Genomic DNA, 16,865 nt, shown 5'->3' on the forward strand with positions numbered 1-16,865 from the left:
TGGGGGGGGCTTGGAGAGATATTGAGATGTGCTGAACCCTGTGGTGGGTGAGATGGAGAGGGGCTGGACCCTGGGGTGTGGGGCTGGATGGAGATGGAGAGGCCCTAGACCTGCTAGGAAGAGAAGCACAAAGGGGGGGGAGAGCTCAGACACTGGGGGAGGGCAGAGAGAAACACTGGTTTCGGGGGTGGAACAGAGGAGGAGAGATGCTGCACCCACCGATGGAAAGAGAGGGTTATACCAGAACATGGTGGGGGGCAGGGGAGAGAGAAGGAGAGATACTGGACCAGGGTAGTGGAAGAAAGGGGAGGGACAGGGCATAGACGAGATGCTGGACATGGAGTAAGAATAGAGACTGAGACACTGGGCAATGCTGGAAAAGGGGTGGGATAGGAACACAGAGGGGCATTGTTGATCACAGGGAGAAAGATAGGGAGATAGAGGGGTAATGCTCAATATAAGGGGGGAGCACAAAGTGGGTGTCTGTTGCTGGAGGGAGAGGTAGGGGGAGGGGGGGAACACAGACTGGTCTGTGCAGGTGGAGAAGATAAAAAGCTGGTGAACAGTACTGAGGATCTAGTTGGGGAGGGTCATCTTGGGAGACAGCTACCTGGGGAAGGGAAGTGTATGCCACAGGAGGGTGGCATGGTGATTGACAGAAATCTGTGGGTGAGTGAATGTGCTGGGGGGGGGGGGCAGAGAGAGAGAGAGGGAGTTATGGGGGCGTGTGCTTGTGCACTGTGGGAGGCACAGAGAGAGCACAATGGATGTATGTGTGTGTGTGTGCACTGGAGGGATGTAGAAATAAGTTATGGGTATGTGTGTAAGGGTGTCGCGCTGCAGAGAGGGAGAGAGCTAGTGGGAAAGAGGGTGGGTGTTTGTGTGTGTGTGTGCTGGGGGAGGCAGTGAGAGAGCTATGTGGGTGGGTGTTTATGGGCTGGGTGGTGGGGAAGAAGAGAGGTAGAGAGAGAAATTTGGGGATATCCACCCTGGAGAGGCAGTCTGCATGGAGCCACCTTGATCAGGAGGATACTTGGAGTACTATCAATCGCAGCCCTTAAGGCGCTTTGTTGGTACGATAAATCTAAATTTTTTAAGAATCTGTGTTTTGGGGGGTTTTTTTTTTGGTGGGGGGAGAAGTGAGGATTGAGAGAAGCTACTGTTTTGGGGGAATGGGATAGAGGAGAGATTCAGAGGCTGCTGTTATTGATGGGAATGTGAACTTCTGCTTCTGCTGAGATAGCTAGGTAGGTGATGAAGAGTATCTTTGCTGGGAGTGGATGGGACTAACAGTGGGGAGGGGTTAAAACTGCAGCTGCTGGGGGCGCAGGTAGGCAATGAAGGGGAGGCTAAGGCTGCAGCTTTTTGGGGGTAGGGGGGAGGGTGCATCGTCCCACCCACTCATAGTAGCTGTAACTTTGGCTTCTCTCCAGTTGCCCCACCAACCACAGCCAAATCCTCTCCCCATTGCCAGAAGGTAGGCTGTAGGTAGGTGGGCAAAAGGGAGAGCATTTGCCTCCTATCTGCTCCTTCCCTGCTACTGTGTTAAATAACTTGCTGTGCATCATCTTGAGCACATTATGAATCTGCAATTTATAAATGTGCATAAATGATTAAAAATTCCAGGGGACTGGTTCCTAGATCCTAAGAAACTTTGTCGAGCCCTGGCTTATGGACCCATGGCATGAAAAATCAGCCATTCTCAACATTTTGGATCCACTACTTTAGTCACCTTTTCCCAAAGATGGTCACAAATGTATGACTGATTTTTTAGCATTAAATCTTAAATGCTAAATTCTAGACCATTCTTAAAGCTTTGCTGGATCCCTCCTCATGTATTCCACACCATCAGGAGGAACAGATGCTTACTCTGTTGCAGATTTTGGTATCATCTGCAGAGACAAACCTTGCCAGACAGCCTTTTTGCATTCATAAAAATGTTAAAAAGAATGAAATGAAGAACCAGTCCCTGCGATACACCACAGATAACACCTTCTTGGAGTGAACTCAGTTTACAACCACCCTTTGTCACCTTTGACTCAACTAGTTTCTGAGTTGGTCACTTCAGGGCCCATACCAAGGGTGTTAGGTATATTTAAGTCACCTTTGTGGACCTATGCTAAAGGCTTTGTTAATTTCTAAGTACGTTGCATCTAGCAGCTTTGCTATCAAAATGTTGGTGTCGATATTCAAAATGGCTTAACTGGGCAGGAGAGGCTCCTACCTGGTTAAATTGCTTGTGCTGGGCTATGTGCTCATACTCATCAGCACTTATTCAGATAGTAGTGATCTTCAGCGGTGCTAACTGCTAAACATGAAGCCAGTGGGAGCAGAGTTAGCACTATGCAGTTAAATGCCGATAGTCATCACTTAACCACCTAAGTTAACCGGGGAAAACACAGGCCTGTCTTTGTCCACTTCACTTTAGGCAGTTAAGTGCTGAATATTGGTCTTAGCCAGATAAGGGATAGCCAGTTGCATAAACCCAGATATTCGGTGCTGATGCCCAGACATGGCTCGGCATATAAATCTGGACATAACATAAGTACATGAGTACATAAGTAATGCCACACTGGGAAAAGACCAAGGGTCCATCGAGCCCAGCATCCTATCCACGACAGAGGCCAATCCAGGCCAAGGGCACCTGGCAAGCTTCCCAAACTTACAAACATTCTATACAGGTTATTCCTGGCAGCAGATAAAGATCTGTATGGTCTATCCAGTCTGCCCAGCAAGATTTAACTCATAAGGTATGATGCACTACTACATTATCTACACTTGATCTTGGTTTGTCCTTGCCGTTTTCAGGGCACGGACCATAGAAATCAGACAAGCACTAGCCTTGTTCCCTAACTATTGAAGCTGTCGTTGAAACCCCACACCAGCCCATCGAAATCTATCCAGCCATGAATAGGGCACAGTCCATAGAAGTCTGCCCAGCACCGGCTTTGCTTCCCAATTACTGGAGGTGGTATCTAAGGACTGCTAAATTTGTTTAGTTTCATTCTTTCCATGTACGATTCCAAAAATAATGTTGACTGCCACTGTCTGAATATTTACCCCATTAATATATGTTTGTTTTTTAAAGTGTGCTATGATTAGAAGCTGGAGGCAGATCACACTTTGCCAGTTGAGGTGCTTGATATCTGATCTTTGAACATAGTTTTATTTTCCTTGTATGTTCTTTTTATGTTTCTCCATATGCAACTTTAAAAATACTCAAAACACTAAGGACTCACTTTCTGGTATGATGTTTTAGTGTAATGCCAAATGTCAGCATGTACTTTTTACCCTTTGATTTTGATGCATCTTAAAAATTGGCAAGCAGCTATACCAGATCTTTAAGTAGAAAATTGTGTTTATATATTCAGAGCTGTTGTGGAGATGAAGGCAGTCTCATGGAAGTAGATGGATCCCACCCTACAAGGACATTAGGACTGAGTACTGCAGAGCTAAAACACCTGCTGCAGAACACAGAAGACACCCCTGAAAAACTGTTGCTTAACTTGGAGAAACACCTTTTGGTAAGAATATGAATAGTCTAAATCTGCTTCAGTGAAGTGTATTGTATACAGTTATATACCATAGCTCATCTATATTTTAGCTTTGACAATTGGTAATATTTCTTGAGTTAGTGTTAACTTGGGTGCCTAGAATTCATACGTCTCCTTTTATGTACTATTTGAATATGAGCATTCCAACTTAGATATGTTCTATCTCCAACTTTGTGCAGTGAACCTTAAACCAAGGAGACCTAGGTTCAAATCCCACATTAATTCTTTTATTTTGTAATAGTGAGCCCTCCAAGAACAGAAAAATACCTACTGTACTACTACTACTACTTAACATTTCTAAAGCGCTACTAGGGTTACACAGTGCTGTACAGATTAACAAAGAAGGACAGTCCCTGCTCAAAGGAGCTTACAATCTAAAGGACGAAATGTCAAGTTGGGGCAGTCTAGATTTCCTGAATAGAGGTATATAATGGTTAGGTGCCGAATTCGACATTGAAGAGGTGTGCCTTGAGCAAGGATTTGAAGATGGGCAAGGAGGGGGCTTGGCGTATGGACTCGGGGAGTTTATTCCAAGCATAGGGTGAGGCGAGACAGAAAGGGAGGAGCCTGGAGTTGGCGGTGGAGGAGAAGGGTACTGAGAGGAGGGATTTGTCCTGTGAGCGGAGGTTTCGGGTAGGAACGTAAGGGGAGATAAGGGTAGAGAGGTAACAAGGGGCTGCAGATCGAGTGCATTTGTAGGTTAGTAGGAGAAGCTTGAACTGTATGCGGTACCTGATCGGAAGCCAGTGAAGTGACTTGAGGAGAGGGGTGATATGAGCATATCGGTCCAGACGGAAGATAAGACGTGCAGCAGAGTTCTGAACGGATTGAAGGGGGGATAGATGGCTAAGTGGGAGGCCAGTGAGGAGCAGGTTGCAGTAGTCAAGGCGAGAGGTAATGAGCGAGTGAATGAGAGTTCGGGTGGTGTGCTCAGATAGGAAAGGGCGAATTTTGCTGATGTTATAGAGAAAGAAGTGACAGGTCTTGGCTATCTGCTGGATATGTGCAGAGAAGGAGAGGGAGGAGTCGAAGATGACTCCGAGGTTGTACACCACGCAGATGTACACCACTTCAATAGGCTTCAGACTTGCAGATGGCTTATATATTGAGGTACAGTAGCTATTCTGTTTCTGGAGGGCTCAAAATAATAAAAAAAAAAAAAAAGTGCAGTGGACTGAGAACCTCAGGAGCTAGGTTCAGTTCCTACTACAGCTCCTTGTGATCCTGGGCAAGTCACTTAGGGGCTCTTTTACAAAGGCACATAAGGGCCTATACACGTCCAGCGCACACCAAATCGGCATTACCACCTGGCTACCAGATGCCCCGGGTGGTACTTGGTGTGCGCTGAACACGTGGTAGAAAATAAATTTTCTATTTTCTACCATTAGGCAGTTACCCTGCAGTAACCAGCAGTGGACACTCAGTGCATGCTTACCGCCCAGGTGGCGCGTGAGACCTCACCGCTAAGTCAATGGGTGGCAGTAAGGTCTTAGGCTGAAAATGGATGCATGCTAGTTTTTATTTTGCTGCACTTCCATTTTCCGGCCCCTTAAAAAAAGGCCCTTTTTCCAGGATGCAGCAAAAACTGGCCTGGCGTGCGCCTAAAAGATGCGCTCGCACTGCTGCAGGCCACTTTTTTGCTGCGGCTTAGTAAAAGGGTCCCTTAACCCTGCATTGCCCCTGTTAGAGTAGCTAATGTCGCAAGTCAGTATAAAAAAAACTTGGACCTGGTATCTCTTTCACCAGGTAACAAATCTTTGGGGATGCAATAAAGCTACAAAGTAGTAAATTTAAAACAAATCAGAGAAAATATATTTTCACTCAATGTGAAATTAAAGTCTGGAATTCATTGCCTGAGAACGTGGTAAAAGCAATTAGCTTAGTGGGGTTTAAAATAGATTTGAATATCTTCCTAAAAGAAAAGTCCATAATCCATTATTAAAATGGACTTGGGAAAATCCACTACTTAGGATAAGCAGCATAAAATGTACTGTTTTGGGATCTTGCCAGGTACTTATGACCTGAATTGGCCACTGTTGGAAACAGGATACTGGGCTTGATGGACCTTCGGTCTGTCTTAGTAATGAAACGCTTATGTTCACTAACCACTAAGTAGCCCTCAGACTTACTTCCTGCTTTGCTAAGAATGCTCATAATACCTGAAGCTGTCATGATAGAACCTGGTATCCCCTTTCAGTTTTATTTTCAAGGGAGAGGGACAACAACCACTGGAGGGTTAAGGAGGTGTCATACCTTAATCCCTCTAGTGGTCAGCTGCTCAATCAGAGCACCATTTTGTACCCTGGAGGTGACTGAAATAGGTCTAATTTAGGGCGTCCTTTTTAGGCTTGGAGGTTTCTTCCCATTCAGTAATCTCTGATGGATATCCTGATTTTGGGCCTGCCCTAGTCCCGCCCAGAACATGCCCATAACACGCTCCTTTGCTATTTGGATGTACTGCAGTGTTGGATGTCCTTTTTCTGTCTGCAGAATCGGGATTTGGATGTTTCAAGCACATGGACGTCTATTTTGCCGTTTTGAAATATCCAAATTCTCTGTTTCTTCTTGGTTTTCTTCTTAGCTCTCTTATCACACTTTTAGTATATGATATGGTGGATCCTCCTTCTATCCCACTATCAGTTGGTGTACCTCAGGGCTCTGTCTTGGGACCTCTTCTTTTCTCCATCTATACTTCTTCCCTGGTGCTCTGATCTCTTTTCATGGTTTTCAGTAACACCTTTATGCTGATGACTCCTATATCTACCTCTCCACACCAGAATTTCAGCAGAAATCCAGGCCAAGTCTCAGCCTGCCTGTCTGACATTGCTGCCTGGATGTCTTACCACCATCTGAAACTAAACATGACTAAGACTGAGCTTCTTATCTTTCCCCCTAAACTCACCTTTCCTCTTCCCCCCATTCTCTATCTCTGTAGGTAACACTCATCCTCCCTGTCTCATCAACTCTTAACCTTGGGGTCATCTTTGACTCCTATCTCTCTTTCTCTGCACATATCCAACAGAATGCTAAAACATGTTGTTTCTTTCTCTGTAACATCACCAAAATTTGTCCCAGTTCCTTTCTGAGCACACTACCAAAACCCTTATCCATACTCTTATCACCTCTCACTTAGACTACTGCAATTTGCTTCTCGCAGGTCTCCCATGGAGCCATCTCGTTCTCCTTCAATCTGTTCAAAACTCTGCTGCACGACTTATGTTCCGCCAGTGTCACTATGCTCATATTAGCCCTCTCCTCAAGTCACTTCATTGGTTCCCTATCCATTTACGCATACAAGTCATACTCCTCTTATTGACTTACAGTGCATTCATTCTGCAGCTCCTCAGTACCTCTCCTCTCATCTCTCCCTACACTCCTCCCTGGGAACTCCGCTCATAGGGTAAGTCTTTTATCTGTACCCTTCTCCTCTACTGCAAACTCCAGTCCAGACGCCATTCCTTTTATCTTGCTGCACCATACGCCTAGAATAGACTTCCTGAATCAGTACGCCAAGCTCCAGCTCTGACCGTCTTCAAATCTAGGCGAAAAGCACACCTTTTTGAGGCTGCTTTTAATTCCTCTTGTTCACTTGTTCAGTACCCATGTCTGTTTTATCATTTCCACAATTCCCTTATCCCTTGTTTGTCCTGTTTATCTGTCTTGATTAGATTATGAGCGCTGTCGAGCAGGGACAGTCTTTTACATGTTCAGTGTATAGTGCTGTGCATGTCAAGTAGCGCTATAGAAATAATAAGTAGTAGAAGTAATATGCCTAGAAAATAAGCTCCATAATGTCACAACCAGGAATAATAATAAAAGTCACCACCACAAGTCATTGCATTTTCTACACTATATCTTAGAATCAAAACTCAACAGTTGTTCCAATAAGCAAACCCCCTAGGACCCCTTCCCTCCTTTCATCCCACCTCCAAAAATTGACTCGACTCTGGTTGTTATTGTCCCCAGTTGTGAGTTTGCATAGCAATCAAATAACTTCTTACAGAGAGTGTCTTGGACACTCTGTAATGGTGGAGGTTGTGGCTGTCGCCACCACTGTTCAGGCTGCCACAAAAGCAAGCAACATCAATTTATCCCTATGCCCCTCAGTCCCCACTTTCTGGCATTCAGGAGGGCAAATCCCAGAGCAAAGGGTAGCATAGCATCCAAAAGGTGGTGTACATATTCAAATCCTTTACTCAAAATTTCCAAAGCACTGGACAGTCCCACTACATATGAGCCCTCCCCTCCCACATCTCTTCCAACACATCTTATCTTTCTGGGTGATTTTGAATACTGATAGCGATGTCCTATACCTCCATGCTAAGATCTTAAATACACTGTCAATTACCTGTGGTGCATAGGTTATCTTGTGTGTGTGTAGTGAAATGTTCTCCCAGTCTTTCCTATTCACCACTCAAACCATGTCCTTTTCCTAGGCAACTATATAACCCATCCTTCTGCTATCATCTTCATGTAAAAATCCATATGGTCTAGAGATCCCCTTTGTTGTGTGCCCTCCATCATTTTTTCAAATTTACTTTCATTTAGCCCTTTTAACGGTGCATCGCTGCCTTTCTGAATATAGTTTATCTCCTGAAAGTAGGAGAACAGATACCTTGATTATAGTAGATATCTGTCCTTCAAATCTCCACTTCCGTCCCAAGCTGTCTAGTTGCTGATGCTGAGTTGGGCCAGAATATTGGTGGGGCAATGACCCTTGTGGCCTTCCCAGTTCCTCTGCTCATGATCTCTCTTTTCCCCTCTGTTGGTCCAACTTTGCTATTCTTGAGTCTGAAAAAAAATCGTGTTAGCGTTTTTTTGAAAACAAGCTGATACTTGCATTTAAACCCAGGGCAGAGAACAAAACAATCAATTTGCAATGCCCATTTTTAAATTGGCAATATCAGTTTGTGTTGTAGTCTGAGATGCTGATGACAGTGGAGTACCTCTTCTGTCATTTAAACAGAATGTAGGTACTTTTCTTAGTTTATTCTTTGAAGATTTCTAAACTGTCTGTTGGCTAATTTGAAATCTCTCTGGAGGCGTATACAGTAAATTCTTGTATTTTCGGTGCAGGAATCTTCCAAAGATGATGACAATCTGGAATCGTTATTGGATAATGTGGTTGGATTCAGACAGATGTTGGAGTCAGCTGGAGATTCCTCTCCACTGAGTGACCAGGATGTAGAACCAGTTCTCTCTGCCCCAGACTCCCTCCAGAACCTATTTAATAACAGGTAATTCTTAAGCAGGCCCTTCACCTTACATATTCTGATCAGCCAAGGGCTGTGTAGTACATAGGAGGTCATAATCCATGATGACTAATTCAGCTGTGAACATGTGTTAATTGTATTCTGCTAATTGAAAAAAGGAAACACCAGTACTACAAATTAATTTCTAAATTATTTCAAATTGACATTAACATTTTTTGTATCTGACTACAATAGGGGATAGTGCTTAGATAAAACAGGTAATAGAAATAAAATGAAAACAAAATAAAGATGATGATACCTTTTTTTATTCAACTAACTTCATACATTTTTTGACTAGCTTTCGAAGGCAATACCTTGTTCTTTGTGTCAGAAATGCACAGAAGGGGTTGCCTTCGAAAGCTAGTCAAAAATGTATAAAGTTAGTCCAGTGAAAAAGTTAGTATCTGATCTATGTTTTTTTGTTTTTGTTTTATTTCTATTTATTACTTAAAAGTGGATGAACATGGCAATCACACTACTTTATTCTAAATGGAACAGAAAATTTTATGGTTATATCCAACTCTCTTATCTATATATAAATATATATATATATTTATTTGGCTTCATTTGTAGCTTGAGTGAGTAAAATTCAAGTAAAATAGATGTATGTAAATATACAGACAAACACATATTTATCTGCCTATAAATAATTTAAAGTTGCTTTCCATATTATCTCTTTTCCAAACTATTGTATTTGATTTCCTCTGTTATATATTGGCTCTCTGAAGATAAATTAAATAATTTTACTTTTGAGAGTAACAATTTTATTTTTTCCAATGTTAGCAAGTTTTGTGTTGACAGTATTCAAGAGATCTACTTTGTTTACACTATTTTTTTCTGATGAGTCAAAAAATTGACATAGTGTGGTTTGATATATGGTGCAAATCCAGCACTGGATTTTTAGGATATAAAAATTCATTAAACTTAGGGGACTGATAAGAAGAAAAAAAATCTTGGTTTACAGGTCCATAAGAAGAGACTATGATAAGTTAAGTGCTAACCCCAGGATTCTATATATCATGCTGAGATTTCCACACAGGTATCAAATCATATTCCATAATAATGTGCTGAAGCTAATTGGGTAACAAGCTAATCTGTACTGATAATTTGACTTTAACAACCAAGGACAAGCAGGCTAATATTCTCAAATGTGGGTGTGGTCCGAGTTGCCTGGTCTGGAGCCTGTATCAAGATGTGGCACTGGCATTGACTGCCGCCTGTTTCGGTCGACGTCGGTGCAGAGAGTTTTGTGGAAGTCGAGGCAGACTTGGTCTCAGCCCTCCCATGCGGAGTTCCTGGCTGACACTGATGAAGGACCTGTTATGTGTTATGCTCTCCTCCCAACAGAGCAGGTCAAGTCGCATTGCCGGTTGGTCGAGCTACAGAGGACGTGTTGCAAATTCTTGGCCAGGGGCGCTTATGACACGTTTGCTGTGGCTTCCAGGATCTATGGCCACAGTGTGGCTGCACATCTCTGACTTGTAGTGGAGACTGGTAACTACCATGTGCAAACCCCTTTTGGAGAGCACATGGAGGGGGTGGGGTCGCTGACCTTATCGAAAAATACACAGATGCCATCGACGCTTTCTCTTCCTGGATGCCTTGAACAACTACCACCTTTTCTAGGAGGTTTCTCGTCAAGTCAGAGGGGTCCTTGCTATATGCAGAGATGTGGGTATGGCACCTCTTCTCACTAGCCTCAATAGACTCGACCCCAGTGCACTCGTTCTCATCAATGGCATGCGCCTGAGCCCTGGACAGCTCTCCAGTCACAGCAAGGGGCGGCTTTCATAGCTGCAGTGCCAGTAACTGTCCCGGACGACCTACTGGTCGGTGGGAAGCTGTTTCTTTTCGAGACAGGCCAAAGGCCGCCGACTTGCCTGCCGACAGCAATTCACATTAGTTGTCAGTTCAAGCAGCTCCTTGCGGAGGCATACTCCGCCTTTCTGAAGGCCCCTGTGGTTGAGCCCATACCACCAGGGGAAGAGGGATGGGATTGTATTCCAGGTCCTTCCCTGTGCCAGAGAAGGCCTGGGCATTCCATCCTAGGCCTAAGTGCCCTACACAACGTTCTGATCAAAAGCACTTCAGGATGGTTTCCCTAGGCACCCTGCTGTCCATGATTCTGGGCAATGATTGGCTCTACTCTCTGGACTTGGAGGATGTTTATGCACAAGAAATAGTTCCTATTTTCCCTAGGGGCATTTCAGCTTCCAGTACTGCCTTTTGGCCTCACGTCAGCTCCCAGGGTATTTTCTGAGTCTAGCAGTACTCACAGCTTCGCTGAGCAGACTGGGAATCCATGTATTTACTATCTGACCGGTTGGCTTGTGCAGAGCATGCCAACAATCAGTACTCAGGAGTCCATATGGAGAACCTTTTTGGGTTTTGAACCTACTAGGGTTCGTTTTAAAATACCTTCAGTCCCATCTACTTCTTGTCTCCCGTTTAGAGATAATTGGAATCCTGCTGGATACTCATCGGACTTGGGCATTTCTTCCCATGCCCGGGGGCAGACACTCTTGTCGTTCTTGCCACTCAGGTTCGAGCCTTTCAGCAGGTCACACCTCTACAGATGTGGAAGTTCATGCCTTGTTTTTCACATGGGAACTACCCAGTGGACCCTAGCTTCTTAGTGGTGTTGGACCCCAGGGATCCTGGACGATGTCATCCAACTGTCCCCACAGCTCATTTATTCTCCTCTTTGGTGAACTCTATGGTCCACTTGGACTCTGGGACTGCCTTTTCAAATTTCTCAACCACGCAGGGTGCTGACAGTGGCTGTATCCCACCTAGGATGGAAAGCTTCTTTATATGGTCTTCACACTCAAGGTGCTTGGTCAGCCCAGGAGACAGCTCTCCCTATCACCTTTTGGAACTCCGAGCAATATAGAATGCTCTAAAAGATGCTGTCCACATGTAGCAGGGGGCAATCTGTTCTAGGACTGCTCCTCAGAGCCACTCATCTGGCAGACACAGCCAACAACCTGGTCACCAGACTGGCCTCTTAATATGGGTGTTGCCTGCAAGATCTTCCAACTGTGGATGGATCTCTCGGCAACTCAAGTCAATCATGCCATAACTCAATTCTGTTCCAGGTCCACCACAGACTGCTGTCGGTTCCCTTCTTCCTGTGGGAACAGTCTTCTGTATTTGTATCCTCTCATCTCTTTCATAGGGCCAATTCTGCTCTGGCAGGCTCATGGGACCAGGATTCTCATCGCTCCTTACTGGCCCCACAGATCTTGCTTCCTCTTCTGCCATTCTCCTTCCTAGAACCATGGAACATGGAGTTTTCTCCAACCCTCAGCACGCATAACAAGGGTTCTTTTCTACATCCCTTGCTCCAGTCTCTAGCCCTCACGATCTGGATGTTCAAGGCTTTGCATTACCTGCCTTGCGTCTTCCTGTAGGTGTCTCCACGGTCTTGCTGGCTTTTAGGAAAGTTTCCACTAAGAGGTTTTTCCTCTTTCTAGTTGTGGAGGTATGCTGTCTAGAGTGGGGGTGGGGCACTAGGTCCTCTTTCTTGCCTGCACAGGCCCAGATTCCATACCTTCTACATCTTTCTGAATTTGGTCTGAAACCCAACGGTGGGGGTTCACCTCAGTATACTCAGTGCTTCTCATCTTCGCATAGGGGATACTCCCATCTCTTGACAACTTTTAGTTGTTCAATTCATGAGAGGCTTGCTTTTGTCGCATCCCCATTTTTTGTTTGTCTTTGTACTTTGTTCTTATTTTGATACTTCATTACCGGCAGTCTTCTTTGGGATTTTTTTAAATACAGTTGGGGAAATAAGTATTTGATCCCTTGCTGATTTTGTAAGTTTGCCCACTGACAAAGACATGAGCAGCCCATAATTGAAGGGTAGGTTATTGGTAACAGTGAGAGATAGCACATCACAAATTAAATCCGGAAAATCACATTGTGGAAAGTATATGAATTTATTTGCATTCTGCAGAGGGAAATAAGTATTTGATCCCCCACCAACCAGTAAGAGATCTGGCCCCTACAGACCAGGTAGATGCTCCAAATCAACTCGTTACCTGCATGACAGACAGCTGTCGGCAATGGTCACCTGTATGAAAGACACCTGTCCACAGACTCAGTGAATCAGTCAGACTCTAACCTCTACAAAATGGCCAAGAGCAAGGAGCTGTCTAAGGATGTCAGGGACAAGATCATACACCTGCACAAGGCTGGAATGGGCTACAAAACCATCAGTAAGACGCTGGGCGAGAAGGAGACAACTGTTGGTGCCATAGTAAGAAAATGGAAGAAGTACAACATGACTGTCAATCGACAAAGATCTGGGGCTCCACGCAAAATCTCACCTCGTGGGGTATCCTTGATCATGAGGAAGGTTAGAAATCAGCCTACAACTACAAGGGGGGAACTTGTCAATGATCTCAAGGCAGCTGGGACCGCTGTCACCACGAAAACCATTGGTAACACATTACGACATAACGGATTGCAATCCTGCAGTGCCCGCAAGGTCCCCCTGCTCCGGAAGGCACATGTGACGGCCCGTCTGAAGTTTGCCAGTGAACACCTGGATGATGCCGAGAGTGATTGGGAGAAGGTGCTGTGGTCAGATGAGACAAAAATTGAGCTCTTTGGCATGAACTCAACTCGCCGTGTTTGGAGGAAGAGAAATGCTGCCTATGACCCAAAGAACACCGTCCCCACTGTCAAGCATGGAGGTGGAAATGTTATGTTTTGGGGGTGTTTCTCTGCTAAGGGCACAGGACTACTTCACCGCATCAATGGGAGAATGGATGGGGCCATGTACCGTACAATTCTGAGTGACAACCTCCTTCCCTCCGCCAGGGCCTTAAAAATGGGTCGTGGCTGGGTCTTCCAGCACGACAATGACCCAAAACATACAGCCAAGGCAACAAAGGAGTGGCTCAGGAAGAAGCACATTAGGGTCATGGAGTGGCCTAGCCAGTCACCAGACCTTAATCCCATTGAAAACTTATGGAGGGAGCTGAAGCTGCGAGTTGCCAAGCGACAGCCCAGAACTCTTAATGATTTAGAGATGATCTGCAAAGAGGAGTGGACCAAAATTCCTCCTGACATGTGTGCAAACCTCATCATCAACTACAGAAGACGTCTGACTGCTGTGCTTGCCAACAAGGGTTTTGCCACCAAGTATTAGGTCTTGTTTGCCAGAGGGATTAAATACTTATTTCCCTCTGCAGAATGCAAATAAATTCATATACTTTCCACAATGTGATTTTCCGGATTTAATTTGTGATGTGCTATCTCTCACTGTTACCAATAACCTACCCTTCAATTATGGGCTGCTCATGTCTTTGTCAGTGGGCAAACTTACAAAATCAGCAAGGGATCAAATACTTATTTCCCCCACTGTATATTTGCAGTTCCTTTAGGGTTTGATTTACCAAGGCTGTTTTCCTATTCTTGGGCCAGTGTTAAGCCACAGCAGTTGATGATCTTAAAGTCACTGACCACTGCCTAGATTAGACCTAGCATTGAATATCCAGGCCAACATTGAATATCTGGGTCTTCAGCATTCACTTGAAGTTATCCACAGTAAAATTTATTACAAGTCCGTGACTACCCTTTATAAAAACACCAATATATATTTTTTAAATTTTAGCTCTTATGGGCAAGAATAATTAAAACAGTTTGATATATTATCTTAGCCCTTTTACATTTACTATTATATAAAACTTGACCTTAAATAAATCATTTTAAAAACTGTTTGAAGCACGTGAATCATATGGGTCTGTACAACATATAGTAATGTGTTTTTTTTCTCTCTTCCCCCCACTCCTCCCCAGGACTGTGTACGTATTAGGAGATGTGATGGATGAACAGATAAAGTCCTTGTCATTTTCACCCTTCCAGCCTGAAGAAATTGATACAGATCTTGATATGGTACATAATTTACTTTTTGAAAGTGAAAAAATTAAAATAAGGATCTGAATTTACTAGCACTTGAGAATTTTGTTGGCTCTTAGGTTCTTGTTTTTGAAGAATACATTCACACATGTTAGACACGCATACAGAGTTGTTTGGGGTGGTTTTAAAAATCGCATGGATGTGTTAAAAAAGCATGTGTAGTTTTTGTGGTGCAGAATTTGATCAGATTTTGAAAATGAAAGTATGCGCATACTTGTGCTTCGAAAATTACTCCAGGGAAGTGAGCTTACACCTGTGCTTTTCTGGCATGCAGATTTTCAAGGTTGGTTAATTTGTATGTGTTTGAATTTGAAAAAGTATGGAGGAAAGAGCAAATGAATGTCTTTGCTTATTTTGGGTAACCTTACATACACACAGGCTGTACACATGTAACTTTATCAGGGCTGTCGAAAGACTGGGCCGGGGCAAGGCCCCCCCTCCCTACCGAGATCACCCCTCCACCGGGCTGGGCCCCCTGCATTGAAATCACAGTGCCTCTCACCTCCTTGTGAAAGCGCTGCAGGCAACAGCAGATCGCCTCCCTTCGGGCCTCCTTCCCTCCTTGTGTCCTGCCATCGTGGAAGTTATGTCAGACGAGGGCGGGACACAGGGAGGGAAGGAGGCCCGAAGGGAGGCGATCTGCTGCCTGCAGTGCTTTCACAAGGAGGTGAGAGGCGCTGTGATTTCAATGCAGGAGGCCCAGTGGCAGACAGTCGACGACGGAGGGCGGGTGGGACTGCAGCGCCGGGCCCCCCTTGGAGGCCCAGGGAATTTTGTCCCCCCTGCCCCCCCTCTCGGCGGCCCTGAACTTTATACACGTATTACTACTACTACTTAACATTTCTAGAGCGCTACTAGGGTTACGCAGCGCTGTACAATTTAACAAAGAGAGACAGTCCCTGCTCAAAGAGCTTACAATCTAATAGACAAGTGAACGGTCGGTCCGATTGGGGCAGTCTGGATTCACTGAACGGTAAGAGTTAGGTGCCGAACGCAGCATTGAAGAGGTGGGCTTTAAGCAAAGACTTGAAGACGGGCAGGGAGGGGGCTTGGCGTAAGGGTTCAGGAAGGTTGTTCCAAGCATAGGGTGAGGCGAGGCAGAATGAGCGGAGCCTGGAGTTGGCGGTGGTGGAGAAGGGTACTGAGAGGAGGGATTTATCCTGTGAACGGAGGTTACGGGCGGGAACGTAAGGGGAGATGAGGGTAGAAAGATAGTGAGGGGCAGCAGACCGAGTGCATTTGTAGGTAAGAAGGAGAAGCTTGAATTGAATGCGGTATCTGATCGGAAGCCAGTGAAGTGACCTGAGGAGAGGGGTGATATGAGTATATCGGTTCTGGCGGAATATGAGACGTGCAGCAGAGTTCTGAACAGACTGAAGGGGGGATAGATGGCTAAGTGGGAGGCCGGTGAGGAGTAAGTTGCAGTAGTCCAGGTGAGAGATAATGAGAGCGTGGACGAGAGTTCGGGTGGTGTGTTTAGAGAGGAAAGGGCGAATTTTGGGTAGGCCATTTTATAAAAATCCCTTTTATACAGTTAAAACACTGTTTTAGTTGCCAGAATCCATTTGAAAATTACCCTACCTACGTTTAGGGTTTTTTTTTTTCTGTGTTTAACACAGCACAGTGTTATTTTATTTGATTAACCACTTAGGGAAAACCATCAAAACTGAGTACAATATTTATTTATATTTGCTCACACCTTTTTCAGTAGTAGCTCAAGGTGGGTTGCATTCAGGTACACTCAGAATTTCCCTGTCCCTGGAGGGCTCACAATCTAAGTACCTTAGGCAATAGAGGGTTAAGTGACTTGCCCAAGGTCAGAAGGAGCACAGTGGTGTTTGAACCGGGCACCTCTGGATGTCAAGACTGGTGTTCTAACCACACTAGGCCACTCCTCCACTCCAATATATAATAGAAAGTCAAGACAATTGTATGAAAAGACAGGAATTCACAAATACTTCTACAGGATGCTTCCAGAGGCAAAAGCTGTGACAAACAGAGCAAGCTGTGCACTGGTAGATTAGTGATACAGTGTATATATGTTGTATAACAGTGTAAACTTAAACCACCAGCTAATATTTAATTCCTTCTCAACTGGGTATTCTGTTGTACTGTGCATAAAATAGAC

The 16,865-nt window shown here is 44.7% G+C and overlaps 1 protein-coding gene across 1 annotated transcript in view; it reads left to right on the forward strand.

The window, feature by feature from the left end:
- Positions 1-8,671: 8,671 nt before the first annotated feature.
- Positions 8,672-16,865, forward strand: part of LOC115458904 (protein virilizer homolog) — a 32,540-nt gene continuing 24,346 nt past the window's right edge. Inside the window, exons 1-2 of the mRNA XM_030188750.1 lie at positions 8,672-8,791; positions 14,617-14,713. Coding sequence (XP_030044610.1) covers positions 8,694-8,791; positions 14,617-14,713 — 195 coding nt within the window. The 5' untranslated portion in view covers positions 8,672-8,693. The remainder of the gene's footprint in view (positions 8,792-14,616; positions 14,714-16,865) is intronic.

This window comes from Microcaecilia unicolor, unplaced genomic scaffold, assembly GCF_901765095.1.
Source record: "Microcaecilia unicolor unplaced genomic scaffold, aMicUni1.1, whole genome shotgun sequence".
In the NCBI taxonomy this organism is placed as follows: Eukaryota; Metazoa; Chordata; class Amphibia; order Gymnophiona; family Siphonopidae; genus Microcaecilia; species Microcaecilia unicolor.